The 23092-nt window shown below is 43.1% G+C and overlaps 2 protein-coding genes across 2 annotated transcripts in view; one reads left to right on the forward strand and one right to left on the reverse strand.

Moving 5' to 3' along the window:
- Positions 1 to 2959: 2959 nt before the first annotated feature.
- CHORDC1 (cysteine and histidine rich domain containing 1) lies at positions 2960 to 16664 on the forward strand. Its single transcript, XM_035114944.2, has 11 exons — positions 2960 to 3181; positions 8331 to 8380; positions 8880 to 8936; positions 10294 to 10454; positions 11351 to 11451; positions 11725 to 11783; positions 12956 to 13026; positions 13146 to 13251; positions 13831 to 13950; positions 14378 to 14440; positions 15595 to 16664. The coding sequence occupies exons 1-11, from the start codon at positions 3118 to 3120 to the stop codon at positions 15745 to 15747; spliced, it is 1005 nt and encodes a 334-aa protein (XP_034970835.1). The 5' UTR covers positions 2960 to 3117; the 3' UTR covers positions 15748 to 16664.
- A 218-nt stretch (positions 16665 to 16882) lies between these two features.
- The window catches only part of NAALAD2 (N-acetylated alpha-linked acidic dipeptidase 2), a 34040-nt gene continuing 27830 nt past the window's right edge, over positions 16883 to 23092 (reverse strand). Inside the window, exons 17-19 of the mRNA XM_035114942.2 lie at positions 21701 to 21782; positions 19872 to 19964; positions 16883 to 18078 (exon numbers count right to left, since the gene is read on the reverse strand). Coding sequence (XP_034970833.2) covers positions 17889 to 18078; positions 19872 to 19964; positions 21701 to 21782 — 365 coding nt within the window. The 3' untranslated portion in view covers positions 16883 to 17888. The remainder of the gene's footprint in view (positions 18079 to 19871; positions 19965 to 21700; positions 21783 to 23092) is intronic.

Genomic DNA, 23092 nt, shown 5'->3' on the forward strand with positions numbered 1-23092 from the left:
GAAATGACTGTTAATGGACTGTTAATGGAAACGATGTACAAACAATTGGGAGTCAATTTTAAATTCTGATTTTTCATTGTTCTTTTTTTAAACTATCATTCTTTCTCTTTTTCCTCTTTTTCCTTTCTAATTGTTTATGTACTGTATTCTTTTTTTGGATATGTGATTGTATATTTTCTTTTATAAATTGATTTTTTTGTATCTCTTTTAAGAAGAAATTAAATAAAGTTTATATTAAATAAATAAATAAAATGATGAAAAAGGTTCAACACCGGTATTAAAAATATCTAAAGGATTATGAAAATCAACAACAGCTAAAAAGGAATAAAACATATATCTTGATAAGCTTGCCTAAACAAAACAAAAAACCTTAAGCACATACCGAATAGTACAGTGAATGTCCATAGGCCTATGTCCCTATGCGGGGAATTCCAAGAGTAGATCCTGCCACTCTAAAAGATCCCTTTCTTCCAGGTGTGGAATGAGTATTATGTATTATGTACAGTATTATGAGTATTATGGGCATATTGCAAAAAAAAATAAAAAATAAAAATAAAAATCGCAGTAAAATTGGGGGGGGGGCACAACCATACATCAAGAGCATACAAAAGTGTAAATACGAAAAACAGATTAGAATCACCCAATTTTCTAAGCATCTGCGTAGTATTGTCTAAACAGGAAGGTTTCCAGCAGGTGCTGTAAAATAGTGCCTGCTGGATCTCAAGAGGCAGGGAGTTCCAAAGTGCATACGCCGCCACACTCTAGTACGGTGATGGCGAACCTATGACACGCGTGTCACCACTCACATGCTTAGCCATTTCAGTGACACGTGGAGGGATCTTCGACCTTACTTCCGTCCGGCAGCGGAAAACCTCCGCCGCCGCCATTTCCAGTTTCCCGCTGATTGTTGCTGGTCGCTCGTCGTGGGAGGCCGGAGATGAGGACACCCGGCCTTCGGCCGAGAAGAGCTCCAAAGCCCCGAGGCCTGGGTCAGCCCACCCCGCAGAGTGTCGGTGCCCTGGAGGGGATAGAGGAGAGCCCAGACCTTGTTGCCGAGGCCCCGCCGCTGCCACTCCCACCCCTCGCCTTTGAGGCAAGGAGCCTCTGTCTTACCCCCCTGCTGCTGCTCCATTGCGCCGGGACGCCTGGCCACCCGGAACTCTGGGGCAGGAGGACCCAGGAACAAGCATGAGGGGGGAAGGGAGAGGCCCAGCCGTTGGGCTGCCACTGCTACCGCCGCCGCAACCATCACCGAGGGAGAGGAGGAGACGTAGGTGGGCAAACTAAGGCCGTGGGGAAGCGCACGGCTGAGCCCGACCCCGGCCCACCCACCCCTCCATAGGCGAGCCAAAAGCAAATCGGAGCCCGGAGGGAGGCTCATTGGAAAGACCCCGCTTCTGCAAATTTTTTAAATAATGTTTCTTTCTTTTTGCTTTAAATATAAATTTTTATTTCCTTTTTCTTCTCATTTTTATTATTTTTTTTCTTTTTTTAAAAAAAGTCCTTTAAAAACATTTTTTTAAAAAAATTAACCAATATTTTTAGTATTATTACCACTTTATTTCCCTACCCTCCTCGTCTTTTTTCCTCCCCTTTAGCTATACTTCTTACCGTTTAAAAATCTTCCCACATTTTTGTTACCTTTATTATTATTATTACTTTTACTTTTTAACTTCATTTTTTTTAAAAAATCCCCCTTTCCCCCTCCCCGCCAATATCAACACTTCTACATCACTATTATCACCCCCATCTCCCACTTTTAATACATTGACCCCCCCCTTCATTTTATACACCAAATCCCCCCCCCTTTACTCATTTCCTCCTTATCATCCTCACCTACCCCACTTCTCACTCCCCCTTTTGTCACTGTTGTTTGACTGCTGGTTGGCACTGCCTTTAAATTGAAACCTGCTTGTCTGACTGTTTTTGAGAAGGGAGCCTTTTCTCTCCCCCTTCCCCACCCCCCTTTCTTTAAAATAATAATAATAATAATAATAATAATAATAATAATAATAATAATAATAATAATAATAATAATACTGCGGTACAAGGCTGGGTGAAACAAAGCCGGGAAGCTGTTAAAAATCTGGGAGACTGAAGCAGGAGACCGTGGTGGGTGCAAAAAAAAACGCAAGGGGAAGAGGGGGTCAACCTCAATGCATTTTAAACCTCCTCTCAAGGAGTGGGAGTGAGGGGAGAGGTGGGCCAAAGAGGGCCAGAAGGAGGCATAGGCCCAACGTTGGAGGAAGGCTTGAGCCAAGAGTCCCACTAGGAAAGACCTCTGGGTTTTGCCTTATTTTTCCCCCTTTTTAAATATTTTTTTAAAAAATAAATAAGTTAAATAATTATTTTTTTGGTTTATTAAATACAGTTACCGTATATATTGGAATTATACATTTTTGTTATTTAAACTATAAATATCGTGAAATTATAGTTTTTTTCTCCAAGTGACACACCACCCGAGTTATGCTCAGTTTTGGGGCAAATTTTAATACACCAAGCTAAAAAGGTTGCCCATCACTGCTCTAGTATAACCACACTTACTTATGAGAAATCCCATTGGACGCAATGGGGTCTATTATCCGAGGCACGTAACAAGCACCGCTACTATAACTCCGCGTGCACTAAATAAATGCACGAGAAGTTGCTACACCTTGCGCGCCGCAGCGTCTATTTCCCGGAGCAAGACGCTGCAGCGTTGAACCTGCCCCCGTTAAATAAATAAAAAAGTCCCGCCATCCAATCACTGCCGTTCCAACGACTCCGCCCTCCGACGCTCACGCAACACTTAAGCCCCGCCCCCACACTGCTCCCTCTCTCACAAACACATCGCCCACCTCACCCCGCACTGCGCATGTGCATTTCCCGCGCCGCCGTTCCGCCCCCCCCTCCCCGTCTACCTTCCCTCGCGCCGGCCGAAGCGCCCTGCGCGTGCGCCCTGAGCATTCCCTCCTCCGAAGTTTCGCGAAGGGGCCCCCTCCTGCGCCGAAGCTTCCGCCCGGCTTTTTCCGGAAAGAGCGCGAGAGAGCCTCTTCCTTCCCGTCAGCTAAGCGACGGCTTCTCCTCGGTTCCCTCTTCGCTCGCTACCGCCGGCTCCTTCCTCATCGCTTCTCGGCCATGGCTCTGCTGTGCTACAACCGGGGCTGCGGGCAGCGCTTCGACCCCGAGGCCAACGTGGGCGGTGAGAAATAATATGATATTCTTCTACTATAATGGTATCTTAGCTTTTCTCCTCTCGACTGCGCCCTCACAACCACCCCGTGAGGTAGGCCAGGCTGACAGAGGGGGGTGGAGAGAGAGTGGCTGGCCCAAGAAGGCCATGCGAGGGAGTGTGGCGTAGTGGTTAGAGCAGTCTCACTTTCTCTCCTACACACGTCCTACGCAGAGCTCCCCCCTCTTCATTTCATCCTCACAACAACCCCGTGAGGTGGGCCAGGCTGAGAGAGGGGAGGGGAGGGGAGTGACTGGCCTAAGGTCATGCAGAGGAGTGTGGTGTAGTGGTTAGAGCAGTCTTGCTCTCTCTCCCTCTCTCCCTCCACATAACGTGTGTCTTCACCCCGTTGTATGCTGTATATGTGTGTGTGTGTGTTGTATTATGTTATATACAGTATTCTCTTTTCTCTAAGGAACTCAAGGTTCGAGGCTACACAGATCTCCCCCCCCTTCTTGATTTCATACTTACAACAACCCTGTGAGGTGGGCCAGGCTGAGAGAGAGGGAGAGAGGAGTGACTGGCCTGAGGCCATGCAAGGGAGTGTGGTATAGTGGTTAGAGCAGCCTCATGCACATATGCATGTCCTCATCCCCCTATTCTATACTGTCCAAAGCTGGTGCTCTACCACTGAGCTATGGACCAGTCACATAAATACGTGTGTGTACACACACATATGGATTAGAACCAAGGAGACCCAGATTCAAATCCTATTTTTTCAGCCATGAAGTTCATCACTGCAGCTACTTCACAAGATTGTTGTGAGTATAAAAGAGTGTTGAGCTATTTATGCCAACTCTGTGGAGGAAGACTGAGATGTGAATGAAGTAATGCAGGGGTGGGGAACTTGTGGCCCTCCAACTTCCTTGGTCATTGGCCATGCTGGCTGGAACTGATAAGGAGTTGGGAGCCCAGCAGGGTCTGAAGGGCAGCAGGTTGGGCAATGTATTCCAGTATTGCATCTCTTGGATTTTTTCCCTAATATAGTGAGTGATAGGGCTACTTGGAAAGTGTGTTTGTTTATGTACCACTTGCACACTTTTCTCTCCCCATAGCATGGTGGTTATAAATGTAACAAATGTGTGTGTAAAAGACATATAGAGGAAATATTTGTTAGACACACAATTGACATTAAATTGTATTAGAATAACATGTTCCTCCTCTCCCATATCATGTAGGTTGAACTAAGATACAGCAGATGCCCTGTGCTGCTTATCAGCAACATGGTCCAAATACTTCTGTGGGAACAGGATAGTTTCTGAGGGCTTTAAGTCAACAATAGAGAAGACCCTGCATCAGTTTTTTTGTCCTCTCCTGGCATGGATAATGTTTTGTGCTTGTTTTGGGAACATCATGTTTTGTTCCCATGCACTGATACTGGTCTTGAGTTACAAAACAACATTAAGTTGTCTTAGGAGATGAGCCTTCGTAGCACATGTGATACAAATGCCCATGCAGAATGCAGAGTCCTGGGGTGCAAGTGGGCGAGTGCCGTTCAAGTGTTTTAAAAATAACAGATCTATGATTTCACCCAGGAAACTTCCAGCATACGACCCTGAGAGGTAGTATCATAATATGGCGTTATGCTAACATAACAAAACACATACAATACTCTATACTTCTTGAATTGAGCAGGGAGGTAGATGTGCCAGAGGGCTTACAACCCACCCAGCCTCCAAATCTGATTCTATGATCTTACCATGACAAGCTTACTGTAAACTGTAAATTTAGTCTAGGGCAGGCATCCCCACACTGCAGCCCTCCAGATGTTTTGGCCTACAACTCCCATGATCCCTAGCTAACAGGACCAGTGGTCGGGGAAGATGGGAATTGTAATACAAAACATCTGGAGGGCCAAAGTTTGGGGATGCCTGGTCTAGGGGGTAGGAACAATGAAGTAAGAAAGGGGCAAGGATAATAAACTAGTAGAGAGGAAGGAATGGACAAATAACAGGGTGACTGCAAGTAAATGCAATTACTGTACTCATATGGGCTTTAGTTGGGGATGAGGACTGAGAAGTTGAAACTAATGACTTCATGTAAGGAGTGGTTTTGAAGCAGGGTGGAGCTGTGTAAATCAGGTGTAGGGAACCTTTGGCCCTCAAGATGTTGCTGCACTAAAACTCCCATTATCCCTGGCAATGGCCATGCTTGCTGGGGCTAATGGGAGTTATTGTTCAGCAACAACTGGTAGGTGAAAGGTTACCTACGCCTGCCATAAGTGATCTGGCATTACTGAAAAGAGCAGAAGAAGGAAGAGTTGAGTGTGGATATGAAGGTGGTCCCATTGTGAAGAAATCCGAACATTTCATCTTTGCAGTTCTCAGCACCTTTGAGACTCCTGTTACTGTAGTCATTAGGATAATTACATGTGTGGCACCTGCAGTTCGCTTATTTTTTCCATCTAGACTGGTACACACATAGTAATTCAGATGTTCTAATGTACGGTAGATACTGGTCGGTAACACTTCAAAGAGCTCAGTGTTAGGACTAAGAATGTCAGTAGCATGTTCAGTATTGTAAAAAAAAAGTAGCTTGATTTCTTTTATATTATATTTAATGCTTTGAGGTTTGATTGCACTGGGCATACTGTTTATCATAGCAGGATAAGACGTCTTGAACTTGGAAGCAACTGGGTCTGTGCTACGTATGATAGAACTGTAAGCAAGTTAATGATTCTTATTTGGAACAAGTATGGAATAGAACTGGCATTTTGACTTCTGAATTAATATATTCTACTAAGCATGGGGATTCTGTTGTCAGAATGGCTTCACAATTTAGTTGAGTTCTAGAAAGCAAATCATGCCCATTTTTCACTTGTTTTCTGGCATTTAGTAACTCATCTGGTCCTGCTGCTAAGACAGCAGATCTGTACCCACTAAGCTGGTATTACATTGTGGTCTGGCTGGTGAGAAGGGCATCATAGGAATATACTGTCATTAGTAAAACGGTTCTGTTACAGGTAGTACTTTTGTTTGACTGGCAAGCTTAGGAAGAAAGATACTGTACGCTGAAGTTAGACTCTGGAAGATTTTTAATTGTATCAGCAGACTGCTTCTGAAGTGATCTACATCTTGGATGGGGAAAGGTCTGGATGTGTCAGGTGTTTTGCTGGAATTGAAACTTAATTTTTAAGGTGCCTTACTTTTGAAGCTGAGCTGATGATATCACTCATGTGAAGTTGAGATGCTGTATTGTGTTTCCTGTTGAGGAGTAAGTGCTTGCTGTGCATCACCTGAACTGTACCTGAACTACTACTGCCTGGATAGTGGGCACAAGTTCTTATTTATAATTACTTACATCCTACTTTTCAGGATGCAAATACTTCCAGGGTACAAGGGGGTGGTGTAGTGAAGAAAGAGAGAGACAGTCCATTTCCTCTTTTTCCCCACTCCACAAAGTATGCTTTGCCTAGAGACATTTCAGGCAAGTATTTTGGTGTTGGATTGTGGAACTTTATATATAAATTGTGGGTTTCAAAACTGCCCTATATTTATTTGGTTACTTGTTCTGGAAAAGAATCATGTAGCTCCTTGAAACTTGTTTGCACGCTTAAGAAGCGGTACTTGAGTCCATTGCAAACACTTACACTGGAATCCAAAGACGTACTTTAGGCATGTCAAATGATTTGGGCACACCTGGTAGGATCTCATCTTTTAAATGCTCTTCTGCTTTGAAATCACCATCAGTTACAAGTAGAGTGCTTAAAGAAATACAAGCTCAAAACACACTACTGTACTTGATTTTCTTTTCTGAATCCTAGCCTTGACCTCTTTCTTGAATGGTATTCATGTTTCGATTGTATGTGATATAGGCAGTGCCAGTGGAGCTGGGTCATAGAATCATATAATTATAGAGTTGGAAGGGATCCTGGGGGTCTCATCTAGTCCAACCTCCTTCAGTGCAGGGCTCTCAACTGAAGCATCCATGGCAGATGGAATTTTTTCTCTCCTTAAAACCCTCTAGTGATGGAGTGTCCACCACCTCCTGGAGGAGTCCTTCCACTATCTAAAGGCTCTTACCTTCAGAAAGTTCTTTCTGATGTTTAGTTGGAATCTCCATTCTTATAAATTGAAGCCATTGGTTCAGGTCCTATCTTCCAGAGTAGGAGAAAACAAAGTTGCTCCATCTTCTATGTGACAGCCCTTTAGATATTTGAAGATGGCTATCCGATCTCCTTCTTAATAAGGTAATCATACCTAACTCCCTCAGCCATTCCTCATAAAGCTTGGTTTCCAGACCCTCGATCATCTCGGTTGCCCTCTTCTACACACATTCCAGATTGTCAGTATCCTCCTTAAATTGTGGTGTCCAGAACTGGACACAGTATTCCGGGTGTGGTCTGACCAAGGCAGAATAGAGTGGTACAATTACTTCCCTTGACACTATCTTTCTGTTGTGGCAGCCTAGACTAGCATTAGCATTTTCCCCTGTAGCTTCACATTGTTGATTCATGTTCATATTGTGGTCTGCTATTTGTGTTGCTGGTTCTTTTGGCCTAAGTGTAAAACCTTGTATTTGTCCCTTGAAATTCATTTTGTTAGTTTGAGCCCAGTTCTCCACTCTGTTAAGGTCATATTGAATCCAGTTCAGTACTCAGCAGTATTGGCTACCTATCCACCCATCTCCTACCCCCATTTTGGTGTCATCTGCAGAATTGAGCATATCCTCAATTCCTTAATCCAATTAATTTATAAAGATGCTCCACTTGTCCCTTTTTTCGAGGATGGTGAGGAACCATTAGTGAGCTCTCTTTGGATTTGGTCATTCAACCCAACTACAAATCCACCTAATAGTTTAGGCTACGTATGTCTACTTATTAAAATGTATATATAATTTTATGCCTCAATTCATTTCTGGATTTTATAGATAACATGCTATCCAGGAAAGCACATGAACGCCCAAAGGGAGTATTTTGTAACAACTGCTTATGTTTCCTGAATTCTGTGCTCTGTTTCCAACTGAAAAAGTGTTCAGTGTGCTGCCACATGATGAATATGAAAATATTGACAGCAATCACAAGACTGATTAACTTACTTTGCTAAATATAACCTGTAGTTTTAGGGATGGTATCACTGCTGTCCTCTGCTAATCCTTCTTTTTTCTCTCCTCCTTTTAGAGTCCTGTACCTATCACCCAGGAGTACCAGTCTTTCATGATGCTCTTAAAGTAGGTGTACAAACATAATTGTTTAAAAGCCTTCCAAAACTTCTGCTAAATCATGCTCATGGCAATATTTCAATTTCTTTCATGGCCTTTGATGTATCAATCTGCTTGAGTTTGGTGGAATGCCCACTTCTTCCTGAAATAAAAGATTTGCCCCCTTTAGTTATTATAGAAACATGCTGTTCCAGGCAGCAGTGGTCACTTGAATGCATTGTGTTAAACATGTTCCAGTTCTCTATTGAACCTTGTGCTACAGTACATCACTCCCAAAGTATGTTGGTGAAACTTGTTATTGCATATTGTTGGATACCAGTGTTGGAATGTTCAGTGAGTTTTTATTGCTTTTTAACAAAGTGATGATTATCGCTTTATCTAAAAATAACATTGGCCTTTTCGTGTAGCTTTATTATCTCACATTGGGGAAACATTCACTTTTTTCTCCCTAGGTGTTTTTTGATATTAAGATGGTAAATTTATGTTTCACATGGCTTGTATCTTACAGGGCTGGTCATGCTGTAAAAGAAGGACCACAGACTTTTCTGACTTCTTAAGCATTGCAGTATGTATTAATAATTTGTATTGGTTGTATTTTACTACAAATGGAAAAACTGAAAGTTGCTCATTTGAGTGGGTGGGAATCCCTTAGAACAGGCATGAGCAACATGTGGTTGCTAGACTCTGGCTCGTATTTTAGCTTAGACTGTAGTCAACAACATTAGGACCACAGGTTGCCTAGACACACTTAGAAAAATCAGGTTCCAAAAACCTACATTTGCTTGTAGCTTCACCTGTAGGTGTTGTACAACTGTTTGGCACTGACATGGAGTGTTCAAATCAGCAGCCTTCAAGTGAAGAAAGTGTGTGTCTTTTCCGCAGGTGTTTCAAATATTTCTTGACATTTTGATTATAAAAGTGGGACCTGCACCAAAAGTTGTAGTGTGTGCAGTGTGTGTGTGCCAGCCATGCCATTTTCCAGGTTACTCATTTCATCTCTCTCCTGACATTCTGTTCCAAAGTCACCGTGCATGCTTAGTCCTCGCTAGGCTCTTTGACTTTTTGCCAAATATTTTGTTGCGTTTCCCTGATCCTGCTGCTTCCCTCTTACACATGAATGCTACTGTTTGGGCTAGATAATGATTGACAGTGGAATAACTGAATCTGCTATTACTTTGTATGATTCTAATAAGTATGGAAGACCTTTAAAACCATGCGTGTGTGCAGGGCTGTGCTGAGCTTGTCTGAGGCACGGGGAAGGAGTCTTGTTCCTGGCATGATAGCGTAGGTCCGGCAGGTCCCCCGGCCAGCTTAGCCCTCTGAGGCTTGGGGCGAGTGTACAGTGATACCTCGCAAGATGAAATTAATTCGTTCTGCGAGTCGTGTTGTATTGCGAAAACGTTGTCTTGAGAGGCACCACTGTATTTCCACTATATATCCAGTAGTTGGCGCTGTGGCTTTAGGGGGGGGAATCGTCTTGCGAAGCACGGCCATATAAAACTTCATTTTGCGAGACGCCTCGCGCAATGCAAAACGCTGTCGTCTTGCGAGTTTTTTGTTGCTCGAGGCATTCGTCTTGCGAGGTACCACTGTACCTGTCTGCACCGCCCCCTACACAGGCCTGCCAGTAATAACTTAAAAGACCGTAGGTTGCTGCATTTGAGAAACTGATGGGAGAAAGTTGATCTGAATGTCTGTACTTAACCCTAGTATTTACTTCTAAATATTAAGTGCTCAAATGGCAGAACTAGCTTAAGAAATTGCATGGTTAGAGCTGAATATACAGTCGACATTAGGTACTGTACTAGTATGCATACATGATTTTATGTGCTGTAAGCTGCCCAGAGAGGCTGGGGAAATCCAGCCAGATGGGCGGGGTATAAATAATAACATTATTATTGTTGTTGTTCTTTCTACAACAGGGCTGTACAAAGGGCTTACATAATAGTGAGAAGCCCCCTGAACCTGTCAAACCTGAAGTTAAAACTACCTCTGAGCGAAAGGAGTTAGCTGACCTGAAACCTAAATTTCAAGAACACATAATTCAGGCACCAAAGCCTGTGGAAGCAATACAGAGGCCTAGGTATTGTCCTGAGAGCGGGCACTTGTGCCAAATATCTATCTATCTTACATATATATGCCCCGTTTTCCAGCCTTTTGGGAGTGGATATGTAATGTTAAAACCTGCTTTATTTGTATATTTTGTAGTTGAGCAGCTTCAGGATGCAGTCAGAGGATGCCTTGTTTCTGTGACCAAATACCAAGCAAAGGAAAGAAGCGCTTATTGTCTCTTGGGGGAATAATATGTATCCAGTAGTGATGAAACTCTTGAGTCAGATGGCAAAGCTTCTTTAAACGATGTATAGGAGAGCAGAGCCATTTCTCCTCATCCAGAGCCTGAGCATCCTTGCTGGTTCTTGGCTTACTCCTCTTCTCTGGGACTGAAATTGGTTTGCTGTTTTTAGAGTTTGTACGGATGAAAGTCATGGGAAATGGAAAGAGAACAACTATAGCTTACCAAATAAGCACAAGCTTTTCATAATGGAAGTTCCCATTCTATCCCAGGCATCTCTAGTTAAAGGACCTGGAGGCAAGAGTGTGAAAGGTGTTGGAGAGCCACTCCTTTTCAGGCTAGACAGTATTGGGCTTGAGGGGCCAGAGGGAGCTGCTAATAAGGTAGCTTACTGTGTTCATATGAAAGTTCTCTCCAGAAAAGTGCTTTTCAACCTTTTCAGTCCCTGGGTGCACCTTTAGTCAGATCCAAATCATAACCCCCATTTTCCCATTTATTTATACACCACTTACGTGTTCATGCTGGTGCCGCTGGTGCAAACTACCTTGGGTCAGGCTGCAGCTTATTTATCTGTCCTAATGCACCTGTAAAATACCAGTGTTCTAGAAGACTTCATAAGTATTTTGAAGTGAATTGTTTTTGTCACGTTAAAAAGTAACACAACTTCTTCCCTCTGCTTTCTTTAGCCCAGATGAGCCGATGAGTTGCTTGCAGCTGAAAGTATCTGCTTCCTTGAAGCAAGCATTAGAGAAGCTAAAGCTGTCGTCGGGCAACGAAATAAAAAAAGGTATATAGCTTGATAGGGTTCCATGTTTTTTACCTAAATGAGTGTGCTGTAGCTCAGTGCTAGATAGTTTCAGTGAATCTATTGCTATTATTATTGAACCCCTCCTTGGAGTTCAGAGCACTGAACATGGAAGTATCCTATCTGATTGTGTAGCAGACGGTAGCTGAAAGATAAATGTCATTTGTATACACCTTTATGCTTGAGTTCTGCTCATTTCTTTAGAAGAAAAGTGAATTCTTAAGACTTATAAAGCAAACTATTCCTGTTTTACAGAGGATGATAGTGATGAGATAAAGATTGGGACTCCATGTAAAAATTCAGGCTGTAAAAAGGTAAATATCTCAATGTTATGTAAATGTGCCACATTTCAAACCCCCTTAGTTCCCCATCTTTTTGTAAGTTGCTGAAAACTTTTCTTTGCTGCCAAGCTTATGCAGGGAATTAGGTGGTCTTGGATTTTAGATTTGTTGTACATATGTATGTATGTTGTTGGGACCCAGGTGGCGCTGTGGTTAAACCACTGAGCCTAGGGCTTGCTGATCAGAAGGTCGGCGGTTCGAATCCCTGTGACGGGGTGAGCTCCCGTTGCTTGGTCCCAGCTCCTGCCAACCTAGCAGTTCGAAAGCACGTCAAAATGCAAGTAGATAAATAGGAACCGCTACAGCGGGAAGGTAAATGGCGTATCCATGTGCTGCTCTGGTTTGCCAGAAGCGGCTTTGTCATGCTGGCCACATGACCTGGAAGCTATACGCCGGCTCCCTCGGCCAATAATGCGAGATGAGCACGCAACCCCAGAGTCAGTCATGACTGGACCTAATGGTCAGGGGTCCCTTTACCTTTTTATGTATGTTGTTAACTCCTTTGATTTATGTCTAGCGGTATAAAAATATCTTTATAAATAAAATCAATCAGTAAGTTGTCACTTCAGTACAGATCACATTACCCAATATTGCATAATGTCCCTCGGCACACACCAGTATTGTAATTCTTGAGTACAGGTGAGGGATATTTGTATGGGCATGTGTTTTTTCACTGCCAAGAAAGTGAGCTGTGACTCATTTCTTTTACAGTTATAAAGCTTCTATGTTACACTTCCATGAGAATTTTGTGATGTGCCATAGTGTAGTTTCAGAAATGTAAAAAGCGTAATTTTAGAATTAAAGGTGAAACCTCTTTCATGACTCGTAAGGTTGCATGGATGGAATGGCTCATGTTATGGGTCATGGGGGGGGGGGCAATGTTACAGGTTTCTACTAGACCCCCAAACAAATGCTTTGGCACTGATTGGACTAGTCAGCCGGAGGAAACTGAGCTGCGTGATGCAACTGCAGTCCTAACTTTACCTACCTGGGAGTAAGCTCCATTGAATTGTATAGACTTTTTGAGTAGATGTGGTTGGGATTGCACTGTAAGCGGCTACCTCAGTGGTTGGGTGGAAGCTGTGGAGCAATAATCTAATGCAGTGACTAGTAAAACATTATGTATCTGTTAATATTTCCCTTAGACATTTGAAGGACCACACAGCATGGAAGAAACATGTACATACCACGCAGGTGTCCCTATATTCCATGAAGGGTTAGTATTATGTGTCTTCCTTGAATTCTCGGTTAATCATCCGCTAGCTAGACATAATGAAACTTGAGATTAGTTTTGTTGCAGTTGTTTATATGATGTCTTTACATCTTAATACACAGGATGAAATACTGGAGTTGCTGCAAGAGGAAAACATCAGACTTCAATACTTTCTTGTCTCAAGAGGGTTGTGCGGCAGGAATACATGCATGGATTAAGAAGGATGCTGTAAGTAGCAAGGGCTGTGTTATTAATAGCCTACTATTCTTACCTGTGTTGCTAAACATAATACACCTGCTTGGATAGACCGACTTGTGTGTGTGAAACTTTGAATATTTTTTTTTTCATCATTGGTCAATCAACTTGTACCTTACAACAACGACTTGAAAGCAGTGAGATATTACCTGACAATATTTTGACTTTTGCAGATTGCACAAAGTTTAGTGGAGCAACTAACCAGATAGAACCATAACAGATACGTTAAACACCTCTGGAAAAAGGTGGTTCTGTGGGTTTCTCTGTTTTTGTTTTCTTCTACCTAGGCTATATACTGTACTATATGACAAATGCTGAAACATGGACTCCCTTTCCATCCTGTTAAATTGAGCTTCTGGCTTCAGCCATAGAACATTTACGGAGGGGCAATAAAAATGACATTGAAGGGATTGTAAAGAATCGGTATGGAAAGAGTCTTAGGCTATGCGTCCATAGAGCCCAATGTACTTTGGAAAAAAGATAAGTAGCAATGAAAGCATTTGCAAATGGGTTGCAACCATGATTTGTTATTTTAACTCTAATCGCCTACAGGAGAAAAAAGTGGTTCCATGCAGGCACGATTGGCATCAAACTGGAGGTGAAGTGACAATTTCTATTTATGCCAAGAATTCCATTCCTGAGCTTAGTCACGTAGAAGCAAATAGCACGGTGGTGAGTTACCCTAATTGATCTGTATTTGTTACTGTTTTAACTCCAAATTCAAATTGATTGTTTAGTGTGGCGGCACCTGCATTTTGAAACTTCACTGTAGTCTTCTCGGTGCCTGCTAAAAACATTCCTGTTTAGACGAGCCTACTCAGTTGCCTAGAAAATTTAGGTAACTTTAATCTGTTTTAGCACTTTACCATGTTTTAAAGCAGGGTTGTAAATATTTCTTGATTTTACTGTTTTATCTTTTGTACTGTTCTATCTTTTTCACAATCAAGCAATGTAAAAATTTTATGGAATGAGTGAGTGAATGAATGAATGGTACTCCCACCTGGGGAAAACCCCCTCTGCTTTCTAGCTTTGCAAGCTGAAATAAATACTGCATGTTTAGCTACTACTGCTACTGCATAAACCTTTCCTTCTTTTCCAGTTAAATATCCATATCGTCTTTGAAGGTGATAAGGAATTTAATCAGAATCTGAATCTATGGGGTGTAAGTACATACATATTTGCATTCAAGTAAACTTCAGGCAGGTTCGAAATCACAATTAAGTGACAAGATAAGTACTACAAGATATGTATATCCTGCATTTGTCCTGCTCATGTCCATTGAAATTAATGGACATGACTAACTTCTGATTAAGAGGGACCCAGGTGGCGCTGTGGTTAAACCACTGAGCCTAGGGCTTGCTGATCAGAAGGTCGGCGGTTCAAATCCCTGTGACGGGGTGAGCTCCCGTTGCTTGGTCCCAGCTCCTGCCAACCTAGCAGTTCGAAAGCACGTCAAAATGCAAGTAGATAAATAGGAACCGCTACAGCGGGAAGGTAAACGGCGTTTCCGTGTGCTATTCTGGTTTGCCAGAAGCGGCTTTGTTATGCTGGCCTCATGACCTGGAAGCTATACGCCGGCTCCCTCGGCCAATAACGCGAGATGAGCGCGCAACCCCAGAGTCGGTCACGACTGGACCTAATGGTCAGGGGTCCCTTTACCTTTTAACTTCTGATTATAACTTAGTTGGATAAGTAGATACTACTACAGAATACCTCTCATTCAATAGACTGCCTGAAATGCAATTAAAGATACAAATCATAAAATATACACTTTCCTTGTTCCTTTTGTATTCTGATTTATTGCAAACCTGAGGCATTTAGAATAGTCCACTTTTGTGTAAAAATAAATAAAAATCCTGGATTGTGATGAGTAATGCTTAGTTTCCTGAACATAACTTTCTGCTTTTCAGTTTTGACTGAATTAGTATCTGGTTTAGAATAAAATGCTCTCAAGTAAATGTCAGCCCTTAAACAATTCACTCTTTCCTCGAGAGCATCGTAATCTGTGAGCAAAACGGTCAGTGTGTTCAGCATAGGAGGCAACTTGTATCTTGGAACATGTGTCAATGGGGCAGCAATTACTTGTTTCACTGTATTCATGAGACCTTATACTTAGGCTCATTTTTCTAGTCCTATGTTACACAGGACTATGTTTAAATTTTCCCTTACCAATAGTTACATTATTTTGGGGAGGGGGGTTGCTTGTTTGTTTTTTAAAAACAGTTACTTTATAGCAGTGAGTTGAAGAAACTCAATTCTGTGGTGTTAATCAGGCATGAAGTCAAGTCGTAAACTGAAATGTACGTCTTCTTCCAGGTGATTGATGTGAAAAGGAGCTACGTAAATATGACGGCTACAAAGATTGAGCTCACGATGAGGAAAGCTGAGCCCATGTTATGGGCAGGCTTGGAACTCCCAGTATCCAAAGTAAAACCAAAAGAGCAGCAAGAAATTGCGGCGCAAGCTTGAAATCCGAGAAGAGGCCAGTTTTTGCCCCTGGTGAAGTGGCGACTTTGCTGTTTTAATGTAACTTAATTTTACGCATAACCACAAAAAAGTTGCATTCCAGATTGGGTGTAGTTCTAGGCTTTTCAGTAGCACAATGGTTGTTTTGCTTGTTGTACTGGATCTTCCCCAGACAGTTTAGGCTGGTGCTCATGGAAGTGTTGTGGGTGTGAGCAGCAGCAGTTGGAACCAACAGCCACAGACACCTGTAGAAGATGCCCTTTGCCACCTTCTCAGCACAGCTGTTGCTCATTGGTTCTCTCCCCCTGGCAAGTCCCGGTTTTTAACACCAGAAAAAGGGCTGAGGAAATTCTTTGTTTATTCCTCCCTATTGCAGGGCAGAGTTATGCAACCTTTTATTTGCTTAAGGCTGTGTTCTGTTGTGAGTACTTACTGCTTACTGGCAGTGTATAGGGCCGAGCTCAATGTTCACGACCTAATACAGCTGTCAGTTTTGTCAGCTGCTGCAACAATCAACCCTGAGCCCTTTCAACATATAGGATTAGTTGGCAAGCTGGAGACTGGACCACGACTTTTAGTTTTAGAATTCCAAAGCTGTACATGCATCCTGGTTCAGCATCAACATATGTTCATATTGTGGTCCACACTGTGTTAAGATTTCCTCAGTGCTTGAAATGTTATTCAGCCAAGTCACCACTTCAGCAGCCTGTGCTCTTTAATTGTATTGCCTTGAAAAGAATTGGTTCTGTGTAATAATGCAGCTACTTGCTTTAAATTATAGCATGACGATTAAAAAGATGCATATACAACAGTGGTTAAGTTAAATCAGTTTTTCCATATTGCGGCCGTGAATTTCATTTGTATAGGGAAACTGGGAAAAGTAGGTGTCTGGAACACCTAAAAAACCCTTAAGGTTCTTTTTTAAAAAAGCAAAAACCAACTTCTTTTCCTAGTGGTTTCCCCCCCTGCATGGATGTGTGTGTTAATTTTTGTTGATGAAGAACATTTGTTAAAGGTCTCATCCCTTCAGACCTTTTTATAAATTTATGGAATAAACAGTTAACCTGGAGCTGGTTTCATTAAGTTCCTGATTTCTACAGTGTGAGCAGAATGAGTGTTTGAACAAGTTTTGGTTATGTATTAGGAGTTCAATTAAACAAATTCAGTAAATATTTCTTTTGGTCTAACATCCTGCCTTCTGTTCTGCCTACCCCAGTCAGAAAACATTCCTTGCACAACTTAATGGCTTTCTTTACAGTGGTAAAACGATGTAGAAGGTACACTTTTATTTAAGAGCAGTTACACATAGTAGAGTTACCCATTTAAAGAAGCACTCACAACCACATTGAACACTTAATAGACTTTTAAAATCATTTCACTTTTGTTCTACATCCAGGTGCTTCTACTCAGCTTTGAAGGGAAACCCTCTTTCCAATAGCATCTGAGTTATGATTGTTGAGGATTTATTCTTCTTGCGTGTTTCATGCAATCCATATATCACTGTTGTAGAACAGAGGTGGAAACTACAAACAGTGAAGGAGTGGAATTAGATGAACTAGTGAGTAGAGAGTCAAATGAATGCAAGGTGAAATGGATTCAGCTGGGCTTCTGAGTGAAATACTGTTCCAGGCAAGGTTAAATGGTGGCTGGTGCTGAAAACATATAATTCTTCCATTATGGCTATCAAAATCACTGGCAGCTGCCCACCTTGCTGGAAATGTGCTCAGTCTTGGCCCATGCTGTAAATGAGAGCTTTGGAGCTGGCTAAGGACAGCTTAGAAATGGCATGTGAGTGAATGCTTAAAACTGCCAGAAGTAGCACTGTCTGATTAAAAAGTATTATTGTCACCAGTCTGGGTTGAAAGTGTAGATGAGCAGCAAAGAAGATCTCTTGCTAAGTCCATTTTTTAACGGTGTTCATCCCACCCCTTCTTCCAAGGTCCTGGGGGTGGGCAGTCTTAACTTTCCATCCCCTCCAGTCAAACTTGATGGTTCTTTCTGATCATGAGCACTGAACATGACAAGGGAAGTAGCCTCATAGTGCTGCTGTTTGAATATTATGTCTGCGTTGAGAAGAATCAGCTTTCTGGGCATGCAATTCAAATAGATTGTTTCTGTTCTCATTCCTGCTGCTCCCAACCATCCTAGAACACAGTTTTCAGTGTTCCTGCAGCAGCCTGAACTGCGAAAGTTGCAATAGAGATTTGCCTCTTGACTTCCTCCCAAGCTTTGCGTTGATCTGTCCTGCTGTCGATATCAAACATGGCATCATAGATTCCAGGGAAGGACACGCCTGCATACTTGTTGCGGCTGCTAGGAGCAAAGATGATGTGTCTGTGGGGCAAGGGAACACATTTTTTTTTTAAAAAAAAGAGCAAGCAAACTCTTGCAGGAAGTTAGCCAAGTTTTAGTCAGTATAGACCTATTAAAATTAATGGACCTAATTTGTTTCATTAATTTCAGTGGGTCTACTCAAGTAAAACAGCTGACTACAGCCCCCCCCCCCAAGTCTTAATTTCTGTTGCTGGACCTTTATAGCCAGGGCCATTTCCCAAAGCAATAAAACATCGGAAGCTACAGTTCAGGGAGAGCATTACACTAAAGCAGCACAAGTGTAAGCATTTTAGAAGCCTGAAATAATTAAAACACATCTTTCCTGACACAAATGATAATGGCATAGCTGCTATATCAGGCATCCCCAAACTTCGGCCCTCCAGATGTTTTGGACTACAATTCCCTTCATCCCTGACCACTGGTCCTCTTAGCTAGGGATCATGGGAGTTGTAGGCCAAAACATCTAGAGGGCCGCAGTTTGGGGATGCCTGTGCTATATGAACTTTCTTGGGGATGAGCTGCACAAACAAGGACACTACAATTGAGAATACTCCCTCTCCTCATGCAGCACTGCCTCCCCTCCCTGGAAAGGACCACTGCTGATGACCTTAATGTATAGCCCAGTAAATGCAGCAAACCTTTCAGGCATTTGGGCCCAAAGCCATATAGGGTTTTATGAGTTGAGTTAAGCAGCACCTGGCTTAGAAATTGTGCAAGACATTACTGGCAAGATAGGTTGGCAAGGACCTGTCCCGATGCTAGGTGTTTAGTAGCCTGGACTGTTTAGTGCAGTATGTGGTCAGTGTAAGTGCCCATTGCTCAAACGAGGGGTCAACATCACTAGGAATATGCAAAGGCATTTAATTTTTTGGTTTGGAAATCTGCAGGTGCGGGAATGCATATTCCCAACTCCCTACTTTCCATTATTTATTATTATGATTATTGATAATAATTCTCTGGAATGGAGGCTCCCTCTTTTTCCTTGCATTAACTGTGGTTCCACATCCATCTGCTCAACTGTTATCATAGAAAACATTGCTTTTAGAAGCTGCCCAACTTGTCCTCCTATTGGGGTAACTGTGGACATTGACACTGGGAAAATGGGTACCTTAATTCAAGGTTTCCCAGACCACCGGTGGTCCGTGAGCTTCATTCAGGTGAAGAAGAAGAAGAAGAGTTTGGACTTGATATCCCGCTTTATCACTCCCTTAAGGAGTCTCAAAGCGGCCAACAATCTCCTTTCCCTTCCTCCCCCACAACAAACACTCTGTGAGGTGGGTGGGGCTGAGAGACTTCAAAGAAGTGTGACTAGCCCAAGGTCACCCAGCAGCTGCATGTGGAGGAGCAGAGACACGAACCCCTCTTAACCACTATACCACACTGGCTCTGCAGGTGGTCTGCAGGATGACTGTTTTAAATCTACATGCTGATTTTTTATAGCACTTATACCACTTATCTTACATTGCTTTTTATTGTAATGCAATTTTGAGTCCTGTGGAATTCAGGTTGTTGTAATACAATGAAATACAGCATAGTTGAAATAAAAGAAGCAACAAAAAATAACATTTAAAAATCATGAAGTGTCTTTCCCAGAACATTACAATTGCTACAAAAGGCAGAAAAATGATAATGTCCCCCCCCCTCACCCCAATGCCATTAGCAAATTTTGAGTGGTCTGTTGGGTGTGGGAGGGGGAAAACCACAGCTCTAATCCACTTGTCTGACAGAGCGAGGAAACAACTCTACTGGCCTATGCCCTGCAAACAACCTCTCTCTGTGTTATGATGGCTTACCTGTAAAATCGCCTGCCTGGCAACCCAAGGGGATCAATGAACGCTCTCTCCAGAAGCATCAGCTGATCATTCACCATCCGCACAGCAATGGGGCTGTAAAGTGAGAGAGACATCATAAGAACATAGGAAAGCCCTGTTGGATCACACCAATGACCATTTCTTCCAATGGCCAAGCATGTCTCTGGGAAAGCCCACAAGCACAGCAAGAGGACAAGAACCCAGCGATGGGTCTTCAGAAGCACACAGCCTGGAGGTAGAAGACAAACATTATGCCCATTACTGTCTCCAGGCTATATGCTACCTCCAATGCTAGCTTTATCCTCGATGTGTTTGCCCAGTCCTTTCTTAGATCTGTAAGTTTGCATGGCATCAGACGATTCTGGGCACATGGAAGGCGCTTTAGCCTAATGTTCTGCTTTCCATAGGCTCTCTCCTAAAGTGTGTGATGCTACATTCCAACCAGTTTGGGTTTAATGTATTTTTAGCAATCATGTTGCTTAGAAGATCCAGGCTGTTTTGCCTTTCCTTGCTTTTTCATTCACCCACTCAGCTGCTCGCCTGCCTTCCATCTGCTGTCAACAGAGCCTGTGACATACAGAAGCGGCCTCTGTGGCTTCGTTTCCCTATATATTTAAATAAGCCGCACTACTGTTGAAGCAATGATTCTTCAACATCAACTTCGTTGGACTGGTCATGTTTGGATGCCTGGTTATCGTCTTCCAAAGCAACTACTCTATTCCGAACTTAAAAATGGAAAGTGTAATGCTGGTGGTCAACAAAAGAGGTTTAAAGACACCAGGGCCGTCTTAAACGCCCCTGCCGCTGTGGTGCGCCGGATCTCTCCGGCGCCCTCCCGTCCCGTTTCCCAGCGCGGTGGGCACAGCGGCGGGCGGGCGGGCAGGCACAGCGTGATCTCTCTGGCGCCCTCCCGCCCCGTTTCCCAGCGCGGTGGGCGGGTGGGCGCAGCGCGTAGCGCGGCTCCCACAGGCGCAGCTGCGCGGCGGACCAGCGGATCGGCCGGCCAGCGGGCGGGCGCAGCTCGCGGCGCCTTTCTGGTGGGCCGGCACCATGGTGCCCTGCGCCACCGGGGGTCTACCTAGAGCCGGGCCTGAAAGACACTCTCAAGGCAAATCTTTAAAAAAATGTAGTATAAACACTGGCAACTGGGAAACACTGGCCTGCGAGCGCTCCAATTGGAGAACAGCCTTTACCAAAGGTGTCATGGGCTTTGAAGACACTCGAACTCAGGACGCAAGGGAGAAACTTGCTAAGAGGAAGGCACGCTTGGCAAATCTACACCGTGATCAACTCCTGCCCAGAAACCTATGTCCCCACTGTGGAAGGACGTGTGGTTCCAGAATTGGCCTCCACAGTCACTTACGGACTCATTGTTAAAACCGTGTTTATGGAAGACAATCTTACTCGGCTACGAGTGATCGATAAAGAAGAAGAATACCAGTGATGGCAGCTGCACCTGCAGCTTTACTTAAGTTGCATAAAGGCATTCTTGTTTCAGCAACAGGGTAGGAATCTTGGGTTCGATGAAAATGCAATGCTGGTTCCAAGTGTACTGGTTTGCAAATCAGGGGTATGGACTGAAGTTTGCCAGGCTCTTTATTAACCCCAAACCATTTTTATTTTCATTTTTTAGTTGCTTATTGCTTTTAAATGTGCCTTGTGTTTGTAATGCAACTCAACATTGATCTCCATCTCCGTTGCATAAATTTAAAAATAGAGTATTTGAAAAATGCTGAACAGCAGTGCATTCCATCTGTTTATTTATTTATTTTTTTAAAAAAGAAAAACCAGTTTTGCAAACACATACTCACTCGTTCTGATCAAGCTGTGATAATCTATGGTGAAAATCAGCAGCTGCCTCCGTGAAATTAGCCACAGCGGAAAAGAGAGGATCTGCAAATACAGAGTTGATAAGTCAATTTCCTAATCTAAAAAAGAGAAAGGCTCACAGTTCAGTGGCAGGGGGTCCCAGGCTTAAATCCTGGTCATCTTAGTTACAAACAAACAAGAAGCTGCCTTAAGGTGGCCAATCAGATCTAACTCAGTATTGACTATGCTGATGAGTGGTGGTTTCAAATGGGTCATAGACCACTGAGCCTCTTGGGCTTGCTGGTCAGCGGTTTGAAACCCCACAATGTAGTGAGCTCCCGTTGCTCTGTCCCAGCTCCTGCCAACCTAGCAGTTCGAAAGCACACTGGCACAAGTAGATAAATAGGTACCGCTGCAGCAGGAAGGTAAACGGTGTTTCCGTGCGCTCTGGCTTCCATCACTGTGTCCCGTTGCACCAGAGGTGGTTTAGTCCTGCTGGTCACATGACCCGGAAAGCTGTCTGGACAAACACCAGCTCTCTTAGCCTGAAAGCGAGATGTGTGCCGCAACCCCATAGTCGCCTTTGACTGGACTTAACCCTCCAGGGGTCCTTTACCTTTCTACCGTAGAGAATTGGGCTATCAGTGGGTACTATGTTCTATATCCACTGAAAGAAGCATTACTCTTCTCAATGCTAGTTGCAAGGAAATCACAGGTGGACAGAATGCTCTTGCGCTCATGCCCAACTTTCAGGCTTCACTCAGGAATCTGTTCAGCCACTGTGAGAACAGGCTTCTGGACTAGATGGGCCATTGGCCTGATCCAGCAGGCTTGTCTTATGTTCTTGTATTAAGTCACGGGAGGATAGTTTGTTGGCTGAGCATTGGGGGGAAATCTTGGACGGTAAGAGCAGTTCTAAAGCCGAACCAACTTTCAAATGGGGTGGTGGACTCTCCCTGACTTGGAGGTCTTCAAGCAGATCTTGGGCAACCAACTCTTGGAGATACTTTAGCTCCGGCTTCCCTGCCAGATTCATGATTCCATACTATTCAATTAAAGCACATGGCTTCCCTCGCCACAATCCTGAGTACTGTAGCTCCCTTCTCACAGAGCTATAATTCCCAGAAGTATTATTATTATTATTATTATTATTATTATTATTATTATTATTATTATTATATTTGCCCCTTCCCCTGACAGGGAGGCAAGGCAGCTTACAAATAAAATAGGAACAACTAAAAACATTGGGGGAAATGCCATTAAAAAAAGAATAAAACATTAATAGAATTAAAGTGATTAAAGATACACATATATAAACATACAAATAACTACAATAAAAATAGCACAGCACCAGCCCTTTCATTAGAAGCAGTCAATTTCCCAAAGCTTGTTGG

Source organism: Zootoca vivipara, chromosome 4, assembly GCF_963506605.1.
Source record: "Zootoca vivipara chromosome 4, rZooViv1.1, whole genome shotgun sequence".
Taxonomy (NCBI): domain Eukaryota; kingdom Metazoa; phylum Chordata; class Lepidosauria; order Squamata; family Lacertidae; genus Zootoca; species Zootoca vivipara.